This window comes from Chelon labrosus, assembly GCF_963514085.1.
Source record: "Chelon labrosus genome assembly, chromosome: 14".
NCBI classification, from domain to species: domain Eukaryota; kingdom Metazoa; phylum Chordata; class Actinopteri; order Mugiliformes; family Mugilidae; genus Chelon; species Chelon labrosus.
In genome coordinates this window covers 11,404,639-11,428,380 of record NC_140347.1, presented here as the reverse complement: position 1 = coordinate 11,428,380, position 23,742 = coordinate 11,404,639, and the positions used below count along the sequence as shown (strand labels likewise).

Genomic DNA, 23,742 nt, shown 5'->3' with positions numbered 1-23,742 from the left:
ACAAATACCCTTATCAATTGGCTGAAAATCGTGACGAAAGCTTATATCTCTGGATAACTGCAGTTGGCTGATAAATCTCTGTGGGTTAATCACCTGAATTCAGAAAACACACAGCTATTTGTTCCATTCTTTGGTTGACATAGAGTGCAGCCGTCACTTTCTGTGCGCTCGCACTTAGAGAGTTCTTTTAAATTCTCAAGCGGAAGCCCTAATTTGCAGTCCCTCGCTGCAAGCCGGTACATCAAACGTGACTGTCGACTTGTCTGAAATAAATAAAAGTAACAAAGTAGCGGCTGGTGGGTGAGCATTTCCTTTAATGGTACTGCAGCACTTTGCAGGCATGTGACTGCGGCTTAATCACTTGTAAGGCTTGATTGAGTGTGTGTTAATAAACATTAGGCTGTCTCTCTTCCCCCGGTGATTAGTGGTTTATGTGCTTGGCTCTCTGCAGGCTGAAGACGCAGTCCTGAAGATTGATGGAGGGCCATGCTATTCAAACAGCAGGCACTGCTGAGACAGAAGCTCTTCGTTCTGGGCAGCCTTGCTATCGGAAGTGTCCTCTATCTCGTGGCCAGGGTAGGGACTTTGGATAGGTGAGTCATCATGGTTGAATTCTAAGACGTACCACCTTTATTTGGTAATGATCTGGCATACTCTACCTGTCAAAAGTTTGGACACAACCTCTCATTTAATGTTTTTTCTTCATTTTCATGACTATTTACATTGTAGATCCTCACTGAAGACATCAAAACTGTGAATGAACAATAAAAAAAGTGTGAAATAACTCCAAATATGATTCATATTCTTGAGTCCTCAAAATAGCCACCCTTTGCTTTGTTGACAGCGCTGCAAACCCTTGGACTTCTCTCAATGAGCTTCATGATGTAGTCACCTGAAATGGTGTTCATTTCACGGGCGTGCCTTGTCAGGTTTCATTTGTAGAATTCCTTGCCTTCTTAATGGGGTTGGGACCATCAGTTGTGTTGTGCAGAAGTCAGGTTGGTACACAGCTGACAGCCCTATTTGACAACTGTTAGAATTCATATTATGGCAAGAACCAATCAGCTAAGTAAAGAAAAAGGACAGTCCATCATTACTTTAAGAACTACTTTAAGTCAGTCCGGAAAATTGCAAAAACTTGAAATGTGTCCCCAAGTGCAGTTGCAAAAACCATCAAGCGCTACGACAAGGCTGGAAGACCAAGAGTCACCTCTGCTGCTTAGGATAAGTTCATCTGAGTCACCAGCCTCAGAAATGGCAAGTTAACAGCAGCTCAGATTAGAGCCCAGATCAATGCCGCACAGTTCTAGTAGCAGACACATCTCTACATCAACTGTTCTGAGGAGAATGCGCCAATCAGGCCTTTATGCTCATATAGCTGCTAGAAAACCACTACTGAGGAAAAGCAACAAGCAGAAGAGATTTGTTTGGGCCAAGAAACACTAGGAATGGACATTAGACCAGATGAAATCTGTGCTTTGGTCTAATGAGTCCAAATTTGAGATCTTTGGTTCCAACCGTCTTGTCTTTGTGCAACGCAGAAAAGGTGAACGGATGGTCTCCACACGCATGGTTCCGACCGTGAAGCGTAGTCACCTGAAATGGAAAACCATTTCTATGTACAGTATGTGATCAGCCCTCACCAAGTAAACATCGCTTCTTGAGCTGCAGACTTTCTGTGATGAGCAGCACAAAAGCTGTACATTACTGGCATGGACTTCACCAGAGCTGGACAGGCAAAGCACTACCGAGAGTTAAATGCTTACACTCCAGTAGTATAACTAATAAGGATTAAGAATGAACAAGATCTGTTATCTTAGACCTTATTGACCTTGATTTCTAATGACTGTTTTTGTTGTCTCTTCTTCAGGCTACAGCCAATTTGCCCCATTGAGAGCAGACTGCACCCGCCTGAGCCAGAGCAAATCCCACTCCGCACCCTGCAGTTTAAGCGTGGCCTGCTCCATGAACTACGTAAGGGCAATGCCACCAAAGAGCAAATCCGCCTGCACAACCTGGTCCAGCAGCTGCCTCAGGCCATCATCATTGGGGTGCGCAAAGGGGGCACCCGTGCTCTGCTGGAAATGCTCAACCTGCATCCAGCAGTGGTCAAGGCCTCGCAGGAGATTCACTTCTTTGACAACGACCAAAACTATGCCCGGGGCATTGACTGGTACAGGGAGAAGATGCCCTTCTCCTTCTCTCATCAGATAACCATTGAGAAGAGCCCCGCCTACTTCATCACAGAGGAGGTCCCTGAGCGCATCTTCAAGATGAACTCCTCCATCAAGCTGCTGATCATCGTTCGCGAGCCCACCACCAGAGCCGTGTCTGACTACACCCAAGTGCTAGAGGGCAAGGAGCGCAAAAACAAGACCTACCACAAGTTTGAGAATCTGGCCATTGACACCAACACGTGCGAGGTGAACACAAAGTATAAAGCTGTCCGGACCAGCATTTACACCAAACACCTAGAGCGCTGGCTGAAGTACTTTCCCGTGGAGCAGTTCCACATTGTGGACGGGGACCGCCTCATTACAGACCCGCTACCAGAGCTGCAGCTCGTCGAGCGCTTCCTCAACCTCCCCTCCAGGATCAGCCAATATAACTTGTACTTCAACGCCACCAGGGGATTTTACTGTCTGCGATTTAACATTGTCTTTAACAAGTGCCTGGCAGGCAGCAAGGGACGCATCCATCCCGAGGTGGACCCATCTGTAGTGACTAAACTGCAGAAGTTCTTTCATCCCTTCAATCAGAAATTTTACCAAATCACTGGTAGGACATTCAGCTGGCCATGATGAGTTTGGAACTCCTCCATTGAGATCGTTGGTGTTTAAAAAATAAGCCAGCTATGAGATCTCAAAGGATATTAATAGCACTTTGACTGAATTTATTACAACAATGACCGTGTGACCAAATATACAAGGAACTTGATGTAAGTATTTTTTGTGTGCGTGAAAATAATTTGATGGTTTGACTAAAAGATTTACTTCAAAGCACTTTTTCTTGCAAATTAAATCTCCCGTCTGTCAGTGTTTTCCACGTGAAGAAAAACTAGTGCCGAGCTGTGCGATTAATTGGAGAGATTATTTTTTAAGGACTATCACACATCGACATCCACGCTGTTGATAGATAAGCTTTACGTGTGATGCTTTTATTCAAGGTAAAACTCCTTCAAAACAAAACAAAAAAAAAATCACAGCTGTTAAACAACACAAATTTTGACCCCCATCATGTTGTTTACTCGACCAAAACTGCATGTGCAATCCAGAAGCAATTAAAACATAATGGACTCTTGTGTTAGATCTCTTTTTTTCTTCCTCAATGTCTTTCATTTAATACCCGCTGTGATCGATCCATTAGAATATGGCGTCCTTTAATTCTCAACACGCGATCAAGTCTGAAGGACAGGCGAGATTTATCATAAGAGATTCAGTGTTTTGAGTTGGACTGTCACCTTTTTAAGTATTAGGACTTGAACTTGTGCTTTTCATGGAAGTATCCCGTTTCTTTCCCCTACAACTTTCTCATTGGTTTGCCAAAAGTCCTTCAAAAAGCCATAGTGGGAAAAAAATAATCCTTGGATGATTGCTGTCAAACCAACTGTTTATTCTGTGATGTTAAGCAAAATGTGTCTGTTTCTGTGCAAATATCCATTCTGTATCATACGTGTGTTGTTAAAAAAAAAAGGTCAAATTAAAAGAACATGTACACAGATGATTTACTGAGTGTTATTTCACTTTTACTATGAATGGGAGGAAGTGATATGATGGATTTATTGCCAGTCTGACCTGCATGTAAGATGGTCGCACAGCTTTGGGCCCATTATCTGTAGCTTACTCAAACTGATGATCCAACATTCACACACAATTTATGCTGTGATTGGCCATCTTAATAGAGGTGAGAGAGGACCTGGATGCGACCCAGTACCACACTATCAATGTCTCCCCGCAGAGATCGTCTGAATTATCCTTATTAAATGACACTGTGTCTCCTCCCTTTCTATTGTAACCAGCGTTTCACTTCCCTGTCCAGTGTGGATGTTTAGAACCACTGTAAACACATTTTATTGCCAGTTTGGTCAGACAGCATGTCAAGAACTACTTTTAAGAGATTATGAGAGATTATGACCTGGTCCTCAACATAGCCTAGCATAGAGATCCACTGTGGTATAAATTGAAGGATTATGTTATGTATTCAAAACTATGTAATTCAAAGCTGTAATCCCAAAATGTGGTATTTCCATTAACAACTACACTGCCTGGCAAAAAAAAAAAAAATAAAAATCACCACCAAAAAACAAAAGTCACACACTCTAATATTTCGTTGGACCGCCTTAAGCTTTGATTACATTCGCTGTGGCATTGTTTCAGTAACCTTCTGCAATGTCACAAGATTTATTTCCATCCACTGTTGCATTCATTTTTCACCAAGATCTTGTTTTGATGATGGGAGAGTCTGACCACTGCACAAAGCCTTCTCCAGCACATCCCAAAGATTCTCAATGGGGTTAAGGTCTGGACTCTGTGGTGGCCAATCCATGTGTGACAATGATGTCTCATGCTCCCTGAACCACTCTTTCACAATCTGAGCCCCATGAATCCTGACATTGTCATCTTGGAATATGCCCTTGAACATCAGAGAAGAAAAAATCCATTGATGGAATAACCTGGTCATTCAGTATATTCAGGTAGTCAGCTGACCTCATTCTTTGGGCAACATAATGTTGCTGAACCTAGACCTGAGCAACTGCAGCAACCCCAGATCATAGCGCTGCCCCCACAGGCTTCTACAGTAGACACTAGGCATGATGGGTGCATCACTTCATCTGCCTCTCTTCTAAACCTGATGCGATGGTTCCCCACTATCCTTCCAGTTTTTAATAATGCGTTGGACAGTCCTTAACCCAGTTTTAGTAGTTTCTTCAATCTCCTTAGATGTTTTCTCTGCTTGATGCATGCCAATGATTTGACCCTTCTCAAACAGACTAACATCTTTTCCACGACCACGGGATGTGTCTTTAGACATGGTTGTTTAAGAAATGAGAAGCTACTCATTGCATCAGTTGAGGTTAAATAACTTGTTGCGGGCTGGAAGATAATCACCCATGCAGTAATTATCCAATAGGAGGCTCTTACCTATTTGCTTAGTTGGCGACTTTTCTTAGATAGATAGATAGATAGATAGATAGATAGATAGATAGATAGATAGATTTTACCTTGTAAGGTTAAGCAGGTTTAGGTTTAAAGCCCCCATTTGTTGGAGCTATTTGAGAAGCAGTCGAAAAGATACAGGTGTCTGCACCATTCTAAAAGAAGAGTGACTCTTAATTAACACTGCTTACCCATACATTTATAGTTCGCCATGATATTTTTTGTAGCGATAAACATATGTCCAATCTTCTCTTCTGTGAGGGGCCCATGGTGGCTCTAGGGTCCAGCTTCTTCTTCGTGCAGCCGTCCGTCTCGCCCCGCCCCTGTGCCGTTGCTCCTCCCATTGAACAACGCTCTCCGCCGCCGCGGACGTGTATTCCTCACCCAGCGTCGGTGCCGTCCATCCTAATTACAGGTCTGCTAAAACAAATTCAAAGCAACTTTTTTGGAAAAGGCGCTCCGAACATGGCTTACACAACTGCGGGCGGGACCAAGAAGAAGGTCTGCTACTACTACGACGGTACGGGACATCCTGAACGTGTGAATGGGCAGCCCGAATTGAGGCATCTGGCAGGCTAGCGCTAGCCGGTTAGCTACGGCTAATGTCTAGTGGTGTTTAACACAAGCTAGCTAATGAGCAACCGTCGGTTGAATGGCCTCGGCGTCGCTAACCAGTGTCGCCCTTCCTATTAGCGGTTAAATAAGCCTGTTTCTAAGCGTATACACACATTGTGTAGCGTGTTTTAAAAGTGGTGTGGTTGTATTAATATCGAAGATGAATTGCAAGACGTGAAGGTACAGGAATAACAGTTATTATCATCATTGTGTGTTGAGCCGTTAATTGAAGCCGTGAACGAGCCTCGAACCAAAATGAATAAATTAATTCATGAAACCAAAGAGAAATGTGTGAGCATTTCAGACATAATGTGCTCAGACCATATTGATAAGCATGGCTACTCAGTGGACTGAGTGTTAACGCCTGTTCTGAGTCCAGATGAACCTGTTTCTCCCGAAGGAGTTGCTAATTTTTAAGGCCAGCACCTCAGGTGACTGAGGATATGATTAGTAGCAACACACTTGGTGGCATCGAGTTATTTGTGCACTCTAAAAATTGGCTTTAGGTTGTCAGGAAACTGGTCTTGCACATGTTTGAATTGGTCGAAGCAAATGTGCGTTCACACAGAGTCCTGCATTCATTTTGCATGTTACTGCAACACAACTGTGACACATTTCAATGTGCAATCATTTTTCCTCTGAATTTTAGTCAGTGGCCTTAAAGGGGAACTACTGTTTTTTTTACAACCTGGACCTTATTTCTGGCATAAAATACGATCGTTTACTCACCCATATAACTTCGTCGTTCGGACGATATTTAGATCCGCGTATATCCATATAGTGGGAGTGATTGGGGCACCGAAACACAGTCTCTAAATAACGCATTATCTGCCGCAAAACTCGTTCATTTCACCAATATTTTGTTATGATACGCTAGTGCTATTCCCCGTTGAGTCCGGAGTTACCTGTTATCTATTCCCAGAGGTGCAGGGTTTGTTGTTCAATGACACCAAAGTTATATGGGTGAGTAAATGATAATGCGTTATTTAGAGGCTGCGTTTCGGTGCCCCATTCACTCCCACTGTATGGATATACGCGGATCTAAGTATCGTCCGAATGACTCCAAATGACACCAAAGTCATATGGGTGAGTAAACGATTGTATTTTATGCCAGAAATAAGGTCCAGGTTGTAAAAAAAAAACAAAAAAAACGAAGAAAACCAAAGAGACATTTTGTTATTCATAATTCCTCTCTATTTTTTTCATCTTGAAGCTCAAGTAAGCATTGTTGCTTCCTTCTCAATAAAAACATTCAAATTGCTCATTGTTGTCTTCGCAGGTGACGTAGGTAATTATTACTATGGACAAGGACATCCCATGAAACCCCACCGTATCCGGATGACTCACAACCTGCTTCTAAACTACGGGCTGTACAGGAAAATGGAAATCTATGTAGGTTTCCAACCGAGTTATTTAATTGCATCATTTGGAGTTCCATGTTCTGTCAGTGTTCTGCCAACGAGTTTGTTTTATGTTTCAGAGGCCACACAAAGCCACCGCAGAAGAGATGACGAAATACCACAGCGACGACTACATCAAGTTTCTCCGATCTATACGGCCAGACAACATGTCTGAGTTCAGCAAGCAGATGCAGCGGTGTAAGTCATCATGGCTTCTTTGGATCATCATATTGTACTTTGAAGTGTACTTTAGTTGGTATACAGTTAGCTCCACAGTATTTCTACTTAAACAAATCACTGACTGTTCTAGTTGCTGACCTGCAAATTGACCCAAACGACTTTAGATTGTTTTGACTCGGATTTGGCTAAGAGAAACTTGCAAACCTCTCAAAACAAGCTATGCTTCCAGCTTCATTGATCATCGTGGTTAATTACTGGTAACCGTGTCTCATTGCAGTCAATGTTGGGGAGGACTGTCCTGTGTTCGACGGCTTGTTTGAGTTCTGCCAACTATCTGCTGGTGGATCTGCTGGTAAGTTACAAAGAAATAAATTCTATAGATATAATGCTGATAGATCTTACCACTGTGAAATTAGATGGGGGACATATTACGCTGCCACCACTGGGTTTCGTGTGGTGAATGCTTAGTGTTGCGTCCCTAGGTGGGTCTAGAGAAATTGAGGAACAAACACAGGGCAATCAAGGAGTCTGGATGTAAGGCAAACTAAATAGGATTCATTTCAATAAAAAGGTAACTAAAAAAACTGCTTGAAGGATTGGACCACACCACATAAATGAAAGCAATATTATAAAACTCGACCTAGCTAACAAACGTCTCCAAGTTGAAAGCAACAAACAAACGGCCTTAACAATCTCATCTACAAAAGAAGGACCAATCAAAAGTACATCGGTGGCACCAACCAATAGTCCTAGTGTGTATAAACAAAAGGTTACCTACGTGAGGAGGTGTATCGGGCACACCAACCTCACCTGTAGTCCGCACCTTCCACCACAACTAGGTCACAAATAGGTCCACACCTCTCAATAACAAGCAGGTAGGCAGGTTACAGAAATAAAAATAAGCAGCGGTTGAGCAATAGCAAGCAGCAGCAGCAGAAGAGAGAGGATTCTCCAGCTGGCTCCCTTTTCATGTAGGCCCATGGTAGTGATTGGACAAGCTGAGGCCAAACCAACCAATCAGGAGGCTCCATTAGATCTCCAAGGTCACAGAATAATATCTGATATGGAAGTATTAAGCCCCTGACAATCGGGTTTTGGTATTTCGACCGCTTCCCTCTGAGTAATTAAAGTACCGTGTCAATATTAAAATGTAATTTGTACAGATATGTGGATTCTTTCCTTCTTTAATCCACTGTGAGAGTGAAACTGTCATCAGACTTTAGTTCAAATGTTTTGTGTATGTGACTGCACATTGTTTCCAACTACATCCCACCAACTTAAAATCAGTCGGAATTGTACTGACAAAACTTGACTAGTACATTTATTTCTTTACATTTAAGCATAGCCAACGTGTTTTGCTTTGTGTACAGCTGGTTCAGTGAAACTGAACAGACAGCAGACGGACATTGCAGTGAACTGGGCAGGGGGACTCCACCACGCGAAGAAGTCTGAAGCCTCTGGGTTCTGCTATGTTAATGACATTGTGCTGGCCATCCTGGAGCTACTCAAGTAGGGCATCTTTCCATTTTTACTTCCTCTTCGTTGTATGACTGAAAACACATTAAATGAAAGCAAACCAAAGAAAGTTCTTCATCAAAGCCAAAGTAAAGTGCCGGAGCTCTGAATTCCAGGTTCTTTGTTGTCCCTGTTTTCTAGGTACCACCAGAGGGTGCTGTACATTGACATAGACATCCACCATGGAGATGGCGTGGAGGAGGCTTTCTACACCACAGACAGGGTCATGACTGTGTCCTTCCATAAATATGGGGAGTACTTCCCTGGAACCGGAGACCTCAGGGTGAGGCTTCGCCATTTAATTGCTCTGAAAGTCAATACTCTTTAATGAAATCAGTAAAACATCCCGGTGTGAAGAGTTCATAGCCATTTAAGTGGAAGGGGTTGAGTAAGAACAGTAAGAAACAATACAATATGTCTTTGTGTGAGTATTTTTTATGAAATTGTATTATTTGCTCAATGATCTGTCTTTCTGTGTCGCTGTTTAGGATATTGGAGCTGGAAAAGGCAAATATTACGCTGTCAACTTCCCACTGCGGGACGGCATTGATGATGAGTCATACGAGCAAATTTTCAAGCCTGTGAGTGTGAACATTAACAATGAGTGTGACAAAACTTCTGTTAATGGTGTACATAACGGGATTCTCCCAAAAAATGTGTAGACATTTGCAAAAACAATCAGTCATCACTTGTGATCTATTAGCTATACTGCATGTGATGGTGTATTTATTTGCAGACTGTGTTCTGATGTTTCAAATGTTTCAAAATGGAAACTGACAAATCCTGTCAAGTATACTTTAGAAGGGGAACTGAAACACTCAACAATATATGACACATGACAAATGTTGGCACATAAAGAGAAAATATTACGGCCATTATATCTTTTTTTAGCACTGATTTCAGGCCCAGGTGCTAAAAGCGTGCTATCATCCAGGCAGGGAATTAGTAGGTAGCGCATTAGCCAACAAACAGAAGTTCAAAAAGTAAGTTCTCAACTAAATCTGCCCCAGAAACACAACTGTTTGGTACGAAGATCATCAATGAAATAAATTTCCTCCACACAGCAGCATGCGAACACCTGTTGCCTAATTCTCAACCCACAGAGCACATGTAGCCTAAATATTACCGTTGCAATATAGTCATCAGATGGCAGCTTGGCTAGAAAATACAGCAGCCAAATGACAAGCAAGTACAACCATTATAAACACTTGGGCCTGAAAGTATTCACATAAAACTCAACGTCAGTCCTGACATTTATCGCTCAGCCAGAGCAGACACAGTCGAAGCAACCTCCGAACATATGTTTCTTACAACGACTCCCCGTTTTCCAAAGCAGTGCCACGTCTCCAAACATTAGATAATCCACAGATATTATCCTCAATTCTGTTATCGTCCCCAAAGTCATCTTGTTTTGCAGAATATCTTACTATTGTAACCAAGTGCGGTCCGTCCATCCAGGAAATCCCAGCGTTCTTGACTTTTTTTAATAACCCTGGAAATTCAATCATGATCAGCAAATCAAAATTCTAAACAAACGATATCTGCAGTAAATAATATTTGTGCACATCACATTTTTCATTATTATTTCAGTCAGTTCAGTTCAGTGTCTTTTCCCCAAACCACCGGCTCCACCACTTCTTCCACTCAAGAAGTACCCAAGCCGTATTGGTTCAAAAGCATAACAAGTTGTATTTATGATGAGCTCGATATGTCTTTCCATTTCATTTTCATCAGAAATGCTTCTCTTCAGTAGCTGAAGAACCCAGCCAACCAGCGTAGTCAATGACGTCACTTCAAAATGGCGACGAGATGACGAAAAATAAACTTCTAAAATCTTTGATATTAGAAACATTTTAATGTTTGACTTCAGAAAAGATGTTATTTCTAATATAGTTCGTTAGTTGGTACCTTTGCTTATACCTTTCAGACACAGTACGAAAAAATTAACTTGCTGCTCTTACCTTCATGTCATCTCTACAACACAAGCTGATAATTGTTTGTTGTCTTTTTTTGTAAGACTGATACAAATGTGAAACAACTTGGCTCGTCTTTTAGCTTTGAAAAGCAACAGTAGACAGTATGATGTTTTATGACCATGTGGTCACCTGCAGGTGATGGCCAAGGTGATGGAGATGTACCAGCCCAGTGCAGTGGTCCTTCAGTGCGGTGCAGACTCTCTCTCTGGAGACCGCCTCGGCTGCTTCAACCTCACCATCCGCGGTACGGACGCGCAGTAAATAATGCAAGATGACTGCAGGTCATGAATCATGTAGGATGTGATGCACTGTGCCTCTTGTTTCTACCAGGACACGCCAAGTGTGTGGAATACATTAAGTCCTTTAACCTCCCGCTGCTCATGCTGGGCGGAGGAGGGTACACCATCCGCAACGTGGCCCGCTGCTGGACCTATGAGACGGCTGTGGCTCTGGACACGGACATCCCTGACGGTTCGTCACTTGTTTTCTGTCAATGAATGCGAACAATAGTGAAAACAGGTTTGGTTTTAGCATGTTTAGGTTAAGATAGGCAGTGCCAGCCGAGATCAGCAAGTCTCAACCTTGGCCAGGATGCCTTATAAATAAATTTGGACATCCATGGAAATGAACAAATGTTCAACCTTGAGAAACATGACCAAACTGTTAGGGGAATGCCACCAATTTTGCACAACAGTCTACACAAGACTACTGCATACATGGAAAACTCAGATAACTGTACTAATAGTACTAATACTAAATAAATTGAATTGTGGGTATGATAGTAATCCAGTGGCGTAGTGATAGTAGTGTAATTTTTGGTCCCGACAATTAAATGTCTATAATCACGAGGCGGTGACTTTAACTTTCTGGCAACTTGACTGAACACGTTGGTGGGTCTGTAGTGTAGGACAGGGAGCGTTTCATTTCAAACACTGAAGTTGGTAATTTAACATTAGTTGCGTTATGTCTGCAGCCTTGGGTGGTGGGATGCCTGGAGGGTGGAGGTGATGTGCTACCTGGTTAATGTTATATCCCTTCACTTTGAAAGGGACTGTCCTACTCACTACATTTGATCACTGAGAGCTGATTCAGCAGACTGTGTCAGTGAATGTGTACCACATAAAGAGAAGAGATATAATCAGAGGCTGTCCAATGGGCCAGTAGTTCTCTTAATGGGATTTCAAGACATTAACTGAACTCCCCTCTCATTTCAATTCGTCCTGTCCTCCCTGAGGACTGGGTTATGTTCTAAGGCTTCAGTAAATCAAATTAACAGGTGCGCTAGAACCACTCTTTTCATTTTAAATCACTGATCATTTGAAGTGTCTCCAGCCGTGTTCATCTCAGTTTGTTGCACTTTGCTTACTCTTCTTCCCAATTATGTTTCTTCTGCAGAACTGCCGTACAACGATTACTTTGAGTACTTTGGGCCTGACTTCAAGCTGCACATCAGCCCCTCCAACATGACCAATCAGAACACACAGGAGTACATGGACAAGATAAAGTATGTACAATAATGTCATCATAAATAAGAATTTTATTACATATGATAAAGCTCTGAAATTCACTTGGGAACGCTCTAACTTTCTATGTGTATTTTCAGGCAGCGGCTGTTTGAGAACCTGCGGATGCTGCCTCATGCTCCTGGAGTTCAGATGCAGGCCATCCCAGAGGATGCCATCCCAGACGACACGGTGGATGAGGACACGGAGAATCCTGACAAACGCTTGTCTAGTAAGACTGCTGTCCGTTTTAACACAACATCCTTTCTAGACACAAATGCAAAAAGACAAATAGCACAGGACTCAAGAAGACCTGAAGACCTGGCTGCTGTCGGCAACTACAGAAAGTAGGCATAATTTACCAAACATCGAAAAACAACTGAATAGATCTGCCCTTCATTCATCTTTCAGATACTAATCTATTTCCAGTATGCATTGCTGGCTCATGTACCATAGCTCAGCTGAATTAAATAGAAGTAAATATTTACAATAAGATGTTAAAAGCTCACAGGTAAAAAAAAATGTGTGGTCCACCATCTCGCTTGATGTACCAGCGACCTCTAGTGGCACCTTCTTTTTATGCCATGCAACACAGTGCTACAAAGCAGTGACGTGCAGTGAGGTTTGTGGCTGGTCAGGCACAGATTTACAATTATGAACCCAGTGGAATAGCTTAAATTCACCATTCAATTGGCTGCTTTCACACTAACTGGTTGTGTTTCATATCTCAAATAAGCGTTCATTACGCACATATAGGTATAAGGTACATATTTGAGAGGAACAAAGTCAAATCTATAACGGTTAAGACCGTCGCAATTCCACAGTTCATTCATACTCGGTCAACATGAGAGTACCCAGTGAGAAAAACAAACACAAATGAAAATATATGAATTGAAAACCAAATCGAATCAAATGGTGGCGTTGTGATAGTAAATCAAATATGTATTATAGTAATACCAAGTTGTTAAATTTTTTGAAGACCTGATCCATTTTTAATTCAGACTGTTCAACAACATATCTTCCATCATTTACAACTTCCTGTTTTAAATGAAGGTCTAGTTTTGAGAATGTTTTAAGCTTAGATAAACAATCTTCTGTTTTTGGCTTTGACACAGAGAAAAGATCCCAATAAGTGGACCGTGGTGGTACAGTTTGACTTAGCATAGATGAAGAGCAACAGCATGAACCTGTGGTTCACTAGAGCCCTCTTAATTAAATACATTAACTAGCCTATGGGAAATTACCATTACATTGGTGACATATAGAGAGTTGGCCACAGGTCACGCGCCTAACCCAGTTTGTGTGGGAAGCAAGAGTGCAATTTGAGGTGAGGCTCAACTAGCTGCTGCCTCAACTATTTACACAGGAAATACATAAATTCAGCGATTTTGACTATAAAATGATCGAAATGATGGGAAATGATCGTACAGAAATTGCATTTATATTACAGACCAATTGACAAATAGTATGATTTATTTTATCAATAGTATAATTTATTTTATCGTCATTACTTTTCATGATGCCTCCCTGAACCACACGTCCCTGCTACATTGCCAAAGCAAAGCAGCAAAGATTTTAGAATTTGTTCATCCAGCATTTATATACTGATAATTAGTGCACAACGTTAGGAATAACCGGAGAAAGATTCAAAAGTCAAGCCGTTGTGGCTGTGTTCTAGCTACCACAGTCACATCGAGCCTTATTTAGAACTTATCATTGGTTTTTGCCGCTTGCATCCACATCTCAGAATTGCAAACTGAATTTAACCTCGGAAACAGGAACTGAATTGAATTATAGTGAAGAAAAATAACAGCCTATTAGCATATCTTGTGTCTTTAAGACTGCACTTGACTTTACTGTTTCCGTAGTTGTTATCAGTCATTGTAGAATACATTCAGTTCAGTTTAACCATAAAACTCGTCTCCAGACACTTTACAGAACCAGGTATGAGACCCTCAGAGCTAGAACTAAGGCAATGGTGGCAAGAAGACAAAACGCCCTTGAGCAGAACCCAACTCATATGAGGGGACCCCATCTGCTTGAGTGCTGTGATACAAGTACATACAGCTGATACATGTTACATGAGAGGTCGATAATGAATATAAACAATAATAATTATATAAGTAATCATAATATAAGACAGAAAAACATACAAATTCTCCTTGAACATAGACACTTGAATAAAGCGTAGCACTCCTATTGCATAAATTCGTAACAACAATTACCAGATAAAGTGGGCAGTTGTAAGACAGATGATCTTACGAATGTGCAGTAAATTATATGAGTGGGTGCGCGCTGTCGTGTCCCCCCCCACTCACTAATCATTCTGCAGACTCCTCTAGTATTCCCTCAGGCACGACACTCAGCATGTATTGACCGACCGTCCCCAGGGAATGCCATCCATCAGTGCATGTCGTTGTGTGATTGCAGTTCGCGCCACGGATAAGAGGATAGCCTGTGATGAAGAGTTCTCTGACTCCGAGGACGAGGGGGAGGGAGGCAGGAGAAACGTTGCCAATCACAAGAAGGGAGCCAAAAGGCCCAGAGTGGACGAGGACAAAAAGGAAGGAGGAGAGGAGAAGATAGCTGGTGGGTTACTCTGAATTTTGTTGATGGAAAACTTCATCCACAGTGATGACATGATTTAAAGGGTACTTTGTTCTCCATCCCACCTTTAGATGTAAAAGAAGAAGAGAAGACGAAGGACAGCAGCACTGAGAAGACCGACTCAAAAAGGTGCGTCCAATTCAAAATAAATATCAAAACAAATGTTCAGATTTGATTGCTGCAAAACATTGGCATTTTCTTCCACAACATGACTTGAACGTACTCGAAATGCTGTTACATGTAGAGGTTAGGACCTTAGAATCATAGCCCAGCAGTACTAGTAACTATATTGACGTATTTACGCATTTAATATGTTTTATTCATATTAAATGCTTAGTACTAACTCTTTAATACTATTACAGAAGTCTTGCAAATCTAGCAACTGTGCTTCTACATATTCATGGTGTATAAGGTAGGGATGCACTGTTCTGATATTGTTATCAGTCCCGATATTGAAGAAAATTGTAGGTCAGGTATCGGTGACAATGGGCCCGATCCATAGGGGCCGATCTATGCAGTCTAATTCTATGCCGTGGGCTGTGCATGACGTCATGCGATAGCAACACGCCGCGCGGAGGCTCGCATTGTTTTCAAAATAGAGCGAGTGAAAGGATCACCCATCTGGATCTTTACAACACCTCAGCCCACACATTCGACGGGTACGTTGCAATACCTGCGCAGTTAATGTTCCGAGGGGCGGAGGTAAAACTTCAAGCTGTAACACAACCAAGCATCTCCAGAGATTTCACCCTCAAGAGCACACGGAGTTCGTTGAACTGAATAAACAAAAAGGAGGCGGTATGAAGTCGCTAACTTTGAAGGAGATGAAGGAAAGAAGTTTCCACCTAATAGTGTGCAGGCAACAAAAATACAATATAGGATACTGAAGTAATGGCTGGACCATTTCAAGGAGATTTTGTTCCTGTTTATTTGTACTTGACCACGGTAGTCAAGCTATCGTTTGTCATATATTATTTATTTTACATTGAGTGCTATAATTACACTGACTGAACCAGGAGAAGATTTTTTTTTTTAATTTTTTTTTTTTTAATACATGTTTAACCAAGCTTGTGAAGCTATTGGTTTATTGAAGATTGCTGTACTGGTACACAGTTATTAGATAAATAAGTAATTCAGTATATTTATATCTGTTTATTTTTTTTAATTTTTTTTAAAAAATAGGAAAGAAATGTTTAAGCCAAGTCTGATGTTGCCTTGCACAAAAGAATGATCCCAGTCTTTTCCACAATGAGACATAGTTTGTTAGGTATCAGATCGGTATCGGCCGATACTAAACCGCAGATATCGGTATCAGAAGTGAAAAAAAATGGATCGGTGCATCCCTAGTATAAGGTTCACAGTGGTGCAACAACTTAAAATGAAATGTTGAGATATGTCTAATAGTACATGGAGGTGAAAATTATTGTTTGTAGTGATAAATGAGTTAGTTCATTAATATTTCCATATCTAATCTGTTGCATAGAGGTTTGGGGTAACGCCTACATTAGTTCTTTAAGCCTTACGCTTCATGACATTGTGCAACTTCAATCATCAATTTTCATGTACAAAACAAGAAACAACCTACTACCATACAACATACAGAAAATGTTTCAGGAAAGACGGGGACAGTACAAGAAAGAAAAGGTTCTCTATATCAGTTGCTGGGGTAAAACTGTGGAACAGTCTGAATACAGAGCTTAAACAATGTATAAACAGTTTAATTTCAAAAAATACAGGGAGGAAGAGACTTAACATTCACCACTCATCTGTTTTTTTTGTATTCCATTACTGTTGTTGTTGTTATTATTGTTGCTGTTACTGTTATTATTGTCTTTGTAGATGTCATTAGCCTTATCATTGTGTCACCATTACTATTAATGTGATTATTACAGACGTAATACAATTGACATGGGTTAGTTGGCAAGGGGGTAGGACCATATAAGTATTGACTTCTTCCTAATCCTTTTTGAATATGTAGATTAACTTGAAAAAAATATGCGGAACTTTTTTTTTTCCCCACTAACATGTTCAAAATAAACGTTATCAAATCAAATTCTGTAAGTACGCAATATTACATCAGTGATGTAGCGTTGTTTCAAATGTTTACTTTAGCCAGTTTAAATGCTGACTACTGCTTCTCCTTTTCCCTGGGCAGTGTGAAGACTGAGCAAACCAGCAGTGCCTGAAGCGTCCTCAACATACAGGACTTAACCGGTGCTGTCTCCCCTCAAGGATCCAACTCTTCACGGAAATGCCATCAGAAGCATTATATTTATTATGCCTATTTTTTACTTGTAAATCTCTTGTGAATTGTCTCTTTGTGTAGTGTGTCGGTTTGATTCACCACTTGAACTTGCCGTACTACATCCTTTGATACTATTTACAGCCATGTGATTCCAATGTGCTTGATCTTCTGAAGGAAAACGTCAGCTTATATGCTATAAGGCAACTGTGGGTAAACCCTTAGATAAAATAAACTTACAGGGACTTCATGGTTAAATTTTGATATTCTGAATTTGTCAATAAAACTTTTTATACCGTTTCCTTGAGATGTGTGGCTGTTGTTCTTCTAAGCTGTAATGGAAATGTTGAACCACACGGGGGCGCTCCGATTCAACGTAAAGTCTCAGGTTTTGTGGAGACAGTAATGGGCAGTCCGGGTCTTTTCTGAGAGCCGACTCTTAGACTCTTTCGGCTCCCAAAATGCTCTTTATTTAGTATCATTCATATTGTGATATTTTAGCCCAACACAACAAATACATATGGTTTGTGTGTTGATAGGTACTTCTGCATTCAATGTTTTTTTTATGAGAAGCCTAATAACAGTCTCATTTTCAAAACAGTGCAATCAAATTCTCACGAGCAAAACAGAACCCAACTCTAAACAAACAGTATAAATGTCCTTCTGCAGGTTTGTGGAGGAACCTGCTCCTAATATTATTTTCATTTTGCTGTGGAGATTTTTAAATTTCAGCCAGATGCTTCTTAGTTTGCGAGTGTCACTCATAACTACATGCGCCCATGCTCTCTTCCTTACTGCTGTCTGCTGTAACTCAGCTGCAGCATCTGTCCACCTCTCTGCTTTCACATAATGGTATGATCCTAAGTCCTCACATGTGATTGGCCACATGGCGTGCCCATCAAAACAAAGTTCTACCCCATCCTGACAAGAGCAAAGATGAACGAGCAAAATGAAAAATAAATTGTGGGGAGTCGGCTCTCACAGGATGTGAATCGGCTCTTCTGATGGCTTTTAGAGTCGGCTCTTTTGCGTATGACACATCACTAGGTGAGGAGAGTGGAGAAATGGAATGACACTCGCGTTAACGAACTGCAAAGCATAATATAAAATCTACGCGAACCAAGAACAATGCCTTACTCTGGGAATCTGTTCTTACAGAAAACCTAACAATGGACGACATTTCCAGGGGAAACGTTCCTCTTCCCCGCCGTCCACCATCGCTCGTTTAATGGAAGCGGATCTCCGGGATTAACGAGACGTCCCAATAAAAAATTCAAGTATCTTGCGAGCTATGGTTTCTTGTAGCGTTTATGCAATGCCGAATGAAGTCCTAGATATTTGTAAATATTCGTTCATTAGACTATCACCAATTTGTCCTCGCAGGTAACACAAATCTTGGAACAGTTCGATTTCTGTGTGACAGTGAATTGTTTTGGTTTCATGTGGCAGTCAGACTTAAATACAGCAGAGGCTGTAGTAAAGTCACTACTAAAAATAATGTAATCTCTCTAAACCTGTCAACTCTGAGGATGAGTAATGCTAGGCAGCAGATGACATAATGTGAGGAGCAGTAATGTGTAAAGATATGGTCGCACTCCACTTGTACACAAATACTGCTTCACTTTGTGTAGATTTTTAGATGGACAGCCTGGCCAAAAAAAAAAAAAGGTCACCAGATTTATTTCCATCCAGTGTTCCATTAATTTTTCACCAAGATCTTGTATTGATGATGGGAGAGTCTGACCACTGCACAAAGCCTTCTCCAGCACATCCCAAAGATTCTCAATGGGGTTAAGAGGTCTGGACTCTGTGGTGGCCAATCCATGTGTGAACATGATGTCTCATGCTCCCTGAACCACTCTTTCATGTTCTTTCATGTTGCTGAACCTAGACCTGAGCAACTGCAGCAACCCCAGATCATAGCACTGCCCCCACAGGCTTGTACAGTAGACACTAGGCATGATGGGTGCATCACTTCATCTGCCTCTCTTCTTACCCTGATGCCCCCATCACTCTGGAACAGGGTAAATCTGGACTCATCAGACCACATGACCTTCTTCCATTGCTCCAGAGTCCAATCTTTATGCTCCCTAGCAAACTGAAGCCTTTTTTTCCCAGTTATCCTCACTGATTAGTGGTTTTCTTAAGGCTACACAGCTGTTCAGTCCCAATCTCTTGAGTTCCCTTCACATTGTACGTGTGGAAATGCTCTTACTTTCACTATTAAACATAGCCCTGAGTTCTACTGTTGTTTTTCTTTGATTTGATTTCACCAAACGTTTAAGTGATCGCCGATCACGATCAATCAGGATTTTTTTTCCAACCACATTTCTTCCTGGAAGGTGATGGTTCTCCACTATCCTTCCACTTTTTAATAATGCGTTGGACAGTTCTTAACCCAGTTTTAGTAGTTTCATCAATCTCCTTAGATGTTTTCTCTGCTTGATGCATGCCAATGATTTGACCCTTCTCAAACAGACTAACACCTTTTCCACAACCACAGGATGTATCTTTAGACATGGTTGTTTAAGAAATGAGAAGCTACTCATTGCATCAGTTGGGGTTAAATAACTTGAATGAATGATTTATTCTCTTACCTGATTCTAATTCTTTTTATCTAACAAAGTCTTTTTATCAATAAAGTCTCGTCCGATCACATATTTGGTTTTATTTCAGACTGTTCAAAGTTAATTTCTTTCAAGCGAGACATTTATTTGCGAGATTTAAAGGTGGCACCGAGCAAACAAACTGAATCAGTCCTTTTAAGGCGCTGCTAATCAAACTGTGTGGACTTATTCATGAATAAACGACAGATGGCGCTCAAATTTTTATTCACATTTATTTTTTTTTGCTTTTAGTGTGCTCACAGAAAATTAGAACACCTTAAGCAGAGGAGTTTAATAGCAATTGTTTTGTAAGCAAAGTTACATTCCATCTCTAAGTCAAATTGGTCAAAGCTTCTTCAGTATTTACAAAAGAAACAAAAGAGAGAGAGAGAGAGAGAGAGAGAAACAAGATGCTACACAAACATTTGCATCTGATAAGATTCCTCAAATTTAGTCAAAGACCACTGGAAAAAGAACCGCCTGCTGGAATAATAATAAAAAATAATAAAATCATACCACAGTATATAAACAGTTAACCATTCCACTTATCACAGCTTGGTTTTTTTTTTTTTTTGAGTTCAAAAATGCTTACGAAGGCTTTCCAGGATGACTCTTTTGTCTTTGTTTGTCTGCGTGTGTTTTTGTGTTGGTATCTTACAAAAATGAGCGGGTGGAAAAAAGAGCTGCAAACTTCATGTGCTTCTTGAGATCAAGATTTCATTTTGTACAATAATCACAGTTAAAAACACCCCGCCTATACATACTTACATTTTTTAATAAGGTCATAAAACCAACGACAATAAAGCCTATACAACTTGTATCTCTACTGAATCACTGACGGCTAATGAGAAGTGAAAAGCTCCTATGAGTTTATATGAGTCGCTAAAAACCTAACTCTGGGACTTGTTGTCTTCTGGTAAAAATGACTTAGTGTTGTAAACCATATGGCGTATATAGATATTGGTCTCATAGTTTTTTTTTTTTAAGACTACTCTTTTCATAATAGTCTGTGGCACATTTCCCAGGCTGCCCTTACCCAGCCCCCCCTCAACTCACCCCCCCAGTCACCCTTCATTTACAGCTCAACCCCCTCTCTTTCACACCATGGGCATGTCCATACTATTTTGTTTACATTTGTATAAAAAAAAAAAAAACTTAATACTGATGTAAAAATATATGGCAGAGTGTGGATGTATTTAATCAGATGTACATATTGAAGCCACCCACCTCCCTAGCCCGTTGGAATGGTAGTAACAATGGACCGAGATGGGTTTTGTGTTAGGGGGGAAAATGGAAACCAAAAATAATAAAAAAAAAAAAAAAGAAAAAAAGGAAAGCTTTAAAACATCCCTGGTTGTAGACAAGTTCATCAAAGCCAGGACCTGGCGTCACTCCAACGTACAAACAGGAAAATGTTTTTTTTTTTTTGATTATCTTTTTTCTCCTTTTTCAAAAAAAAAATTTTCTTCCTCTTCCAGATCTTATTCGGCAGCCTCGGCGGCGGCAGCAGCTGGAGCCTCCGCTGACGCTGCTTCCTGCGAGGCGGGGGCGGCCTCCTCTGTTTTTGGTGCCTCCTCTGCTGCGGGCTCAGCCGGCTTCTCCTCTGCCTTTGGCTCCTCTGCAGGGGCGGCCTCTTCGGCCTTCTCGGCAGGCTTCTCTGCCGCCGGCGCTGGTGCTGCTGCTGCTGCTGCTGCCGCTGCCTCCTCTGGCTTGGCCTCTACCTCCTCCTTTGCCTGCTCCGCAGCAGGTGCAGCCTCCCCCTCGGCAGGCTTGGCCTCCTCACTGGGAGCTGCTGCCGCCGCCGCTTCCTCTGTGCTCTCCGCCTTGGCCTCCTCGGCGGGTGCTGCGGCAGCGGCCGCCTCCTCGTTCTCTGCTCCGTCGCCCGTCTCCTTTTTGGTCTTCTTGAAGGAAAAGCCACTGAGCTTGAACGACTTCTTAAAGGAGAACCTCTTCTTCTTCTTCTTGGGAGTCTCGTTGCTGGTGGAAGGCGTGGCGCCGTCCTCGGCCTTGGCGGTGGTGGCCTCTCCTTCGGCAGCGGCTGGAGACGCTGCCTCTACCTTCTCCCCATCTGTGGCCTCCTTCTCAGCAGGGGCGGCCTCTGCCTTCTCTGCCTTCTCTGGCTCCTCCTTGGGGCTCTCCTCGGCCGTGGCGCTGCCGTTGGCTTGCACCTCCTCTTTGCCGTTCTCGGCTGCTGCAGGAGAGGCATCCCCGTTTACTTTAACATGGCCGTTTTCCTGAAGAGAGAAACAGTGACTGTTAATGCCATGCACACAGTTGGCATGGTGTCAGCACGGTGCCACTGGTGGACACTAGGGGCAGCAGACACCATCAGATCAGAACGAACGGATAAAAATTACTCTCTAAAGAACGAGTTCCGTTTCTACTTTTCACCCAAAATAGAGACAATACTTTGAACTGATCACACACAAAATATGAGCCATGCATTTGACTAAATATGAACACGTTTTCTCATCGTTTCGCTCAGGGTCTCATTCACATCCTGAGCCAGAATGAGCGCAGTGCCTCGACTGGCTCGCAAGGGGGCGGTACCAGGCCGCTCCAAAGCAAAGCAGCTGCTCATTAAAACAGCAGATGCTCATTAGTCCCGCGTATCACTGAGACCAGAGTTCAGAAGGGTTTTCTCAATTAATACATATGAATATACCAGCCAGACGCAGCCACCGTCGCTCGCATATACGCTCAAAAAAATCCAAACTCTGACAAAAATAATGAACAAGCTTCTGTGCGTCCGGTGCGCACCGCTGGCTCCCAACCTCTGCCCCCCCACCCCCTCCTGTGTGATAGCGGGCTGCCATCTCCACTTTCTAGTCGAGCATCTGTAACAAAAGGCGTGGTGCTCGGCGCACACAGCCTTTGTTGGCCGTCGTGCATCTGGTCTTGTTCAGCAACTTGCAAATTCAGCTCAAGACGCGGCTTCAAAGTTAAAGCAGCTCCTGCAGCTATTAATTGGGAGTAAATTCAGCAATCAACCGTTCAACACATGAGTTTGTATAAATAAAAGCTCCAACCAAAGCGGCTTCATCCTGCAAAAAAAAAATTCTGATTGCCTTCAAAAATATTGGGACAAATTTTACATCAAAAATTGAAATATCAAACGATCAACTGTTGCGCATGATGTGTGATCTATTCAGTAATAAAAATGAGTCTCTCCATTTATTTTAATCTCCCACCGCGCCTCTACATTCATTCAATCCACAATTACGCACGAATTGCGCCCTCGGAGCGCAGCCCACTCAGCGCTCCTCTCCTGATGGATGCAAAGAGCTGGACGTTAAAATTATTATTTACCTGTCCGTTGGTCTTGGTGGGTGAAGCAGCAGCCTCTCCCGGCTTTTCGGCCGCGGTTTCAGCCTTTCCAGGTGCCTTGGCTAATTGCGCTCCCATGCTTTTCGCTCCAACAAAGAAACTCAACTGATCCAAAAAAAACGAACAAAGACCCACAAGCCTCTTTGTTGAAACGCAAAGCCTTCGCTTTTGGTCCCCCTCTCTCTGCACAAAGAAAAAGTTCACAGGGAAAAGGTAAAGCAGTCCAGTCAGAGCGAGGAGGATTTTTCAGAATTGCAAGAAAAAGCTGGCAGGTGAGGAGAAGTAATAAAATCCCAGATTGGTGGCCGTGTCGCTGTAGACAGGCTGCAAAATGGAGAAATTTCCCTTGTTGCTAATAAGATGCGGAGTCCAACGCCCAAGTGCAGAGATGAATGGGCGCTCCGAGCGATGACGGCACCGGTGCTCGGATTCAGCCAATCACGGCGTCCACTCAGGGCGTGGGCGTGGTTTAGGATAGGGAGCGAACAATGGCTTGTAGCGCTGCGTTCAAGGCTCGTAGGAATGATTGAAATTGACAACTTTCATCTTGATGGAATGCCATGTACTAAACCAAAATATGATTTGGTTTCCATTTAAATGAAAATGATACTAAACG

General features: G+C 42.1%; 3 protein-coding genes across 4 annotated transcripts; 2 read left to right on the top strand and 1 right to left on the bottom strand.

The window, feature by feature from the left end:
- The first annotated feature begins 410 nt into the window (after nt 1-410).
- Nucleotides 411-2,855, top strand: LOC311499563 (heparan sulfate glucosamine 3-O-sulfotransferase 5). The gene is made up of 2 exons (XM_084560586.1): nt 411-593; nt 1,871-2,855. The coding sequence occupies exons 1-2, from the start codon at nt 487-489 to the stop codon at nt 2,799-2,801; spliced, it is 1,038 nt and encodes a 345-aa protein (XP_084416712.1). The 5' UTR covers nt 411-486; the 3' UTR covers nt 2,802-2,855.
- A 2,676-nt stretch (nt 2,856-5,531) lies between these two features.
- On the top strand, nt 5,532-17,490 carry LOC311499706 (histone deacetylase 2). Of its 2 annotated transcripts, none has more exons than XM_084560807.1 (14): nt 5,532-5,676; nt 7,051-7,163; nt 7,252-7,369; nt 7,629-7,703; nt 8,722-8,860; nt 9,008-9,149; nt 9,355-9,447; nt 10,978-11,086; nt 11,173-11,313; nt 12,238-12,346; nt 12,446-12,576; nt 14,775-14,933; nt 15,023-15,080; nt 17,107-17,490. In XM_084560807.1, exons 1-14 carry the CDS (start codon nt 5,622-5,624, stop codon nt 17,135-17,137), a joined length of 1,473 nt encoding a protein of 490 aa, XP_084416933.1. In that variant the 5' UTR covers nt 5,532-5,621; the 3' UTR covers nt 17,138-17,490. The 2 variants fall into 2 exon arrangements, with proteins under 2 accessions (XP_084416933.1, XP_084416934.1); XM_084560808.1 differs by lacking the exon at nt 5,532-5,676 and adding an exon at nt 5,933-5,951.
- Nucleotides 17,491-20,015: 2,525 nt separating this feature from the next.
- Nucleotides 20,016-23,488, bottom strand: marcksa (myristoylated alanine-rich protein kinase C substrate a). The gene is made up of 2 exons (XM_084560065.1): nt 23,109-23,488; nt 20,016-22,033 (listed from the first exon to the last, which is right to left on the bottom strand). The coding sequence occupies exons 1-2, from the start codon at nt 23,202-23,204 to the stop codon at nt 21,281-21,283; spliced, it is 849 nt and encodes a 282-aa protein (XP_084416191.1). The 5' UTR covers nt 23,205-23,488; the 3' UTR covers nt 20,016-21,280.
- Nucleotides 23,489-23,742: the final 254 nt, after the last annotated feature.

What these genes read in the sequence shown, in the direction of transcription:
- marcksa (XM_084560065.1), bottom strand. Translation starts at nt 23,204, where the DNA reads ATGGGAGCGCAATTAGCCAAGGCACCTGGAAAGGCTGAAACCGCGGCC. An exon ending in CCACCAAGACCAACGGACAG is followed by an intron (nt 22,034 to 23,108) that starts GTAAATAATAAT and finishes TTCTCTCTTCAG; the next exon opens with GAAAACGGCCATGTTAAAGT.
- LOC311499706 (XM_084560807.1), top strand. Translation starts at nt 5,622, where the DNA reads ATGGCTTACACAACTGCGGGCGGGACCAAGAAGAAGGTCTGCTACTAC. An exon ending in ACGAGCAAATTTTCAAGCCT is followed by an intron (nt 9,448 to 10,977) that starts GTGAGTGTGAAC and finishes GGTCACCTGCAG; the next exon opens with GTGATGGCCAAGGTGATGGA. An exon ending in AGGAGAGGAGAAGATAGCTG is followed by an intron (nt 14,934 to 15,022) that starts GTGGGTTACTCT and finishes TCCCACCTTTAG; the next exon opens with ATGTAAAAGAAGAAGAGAAG.
- LOC311499563 (XM_084560586.1), top strand. Translation starts at nt 487, where the DNA reads ATGCTATTCAAACAGCAGGCACTGCTGAGACAGAAGCTCTTCGTTCTG. An exon ending in AGGGTAGGGACTTTGGATAG is followed by an intron (nt 594 to 1,870) that starts GTGAGTCATCAT and finishes TCTCTTCTTCAG; the next exon opens with GCTACAGCCAATTTGCCCCA.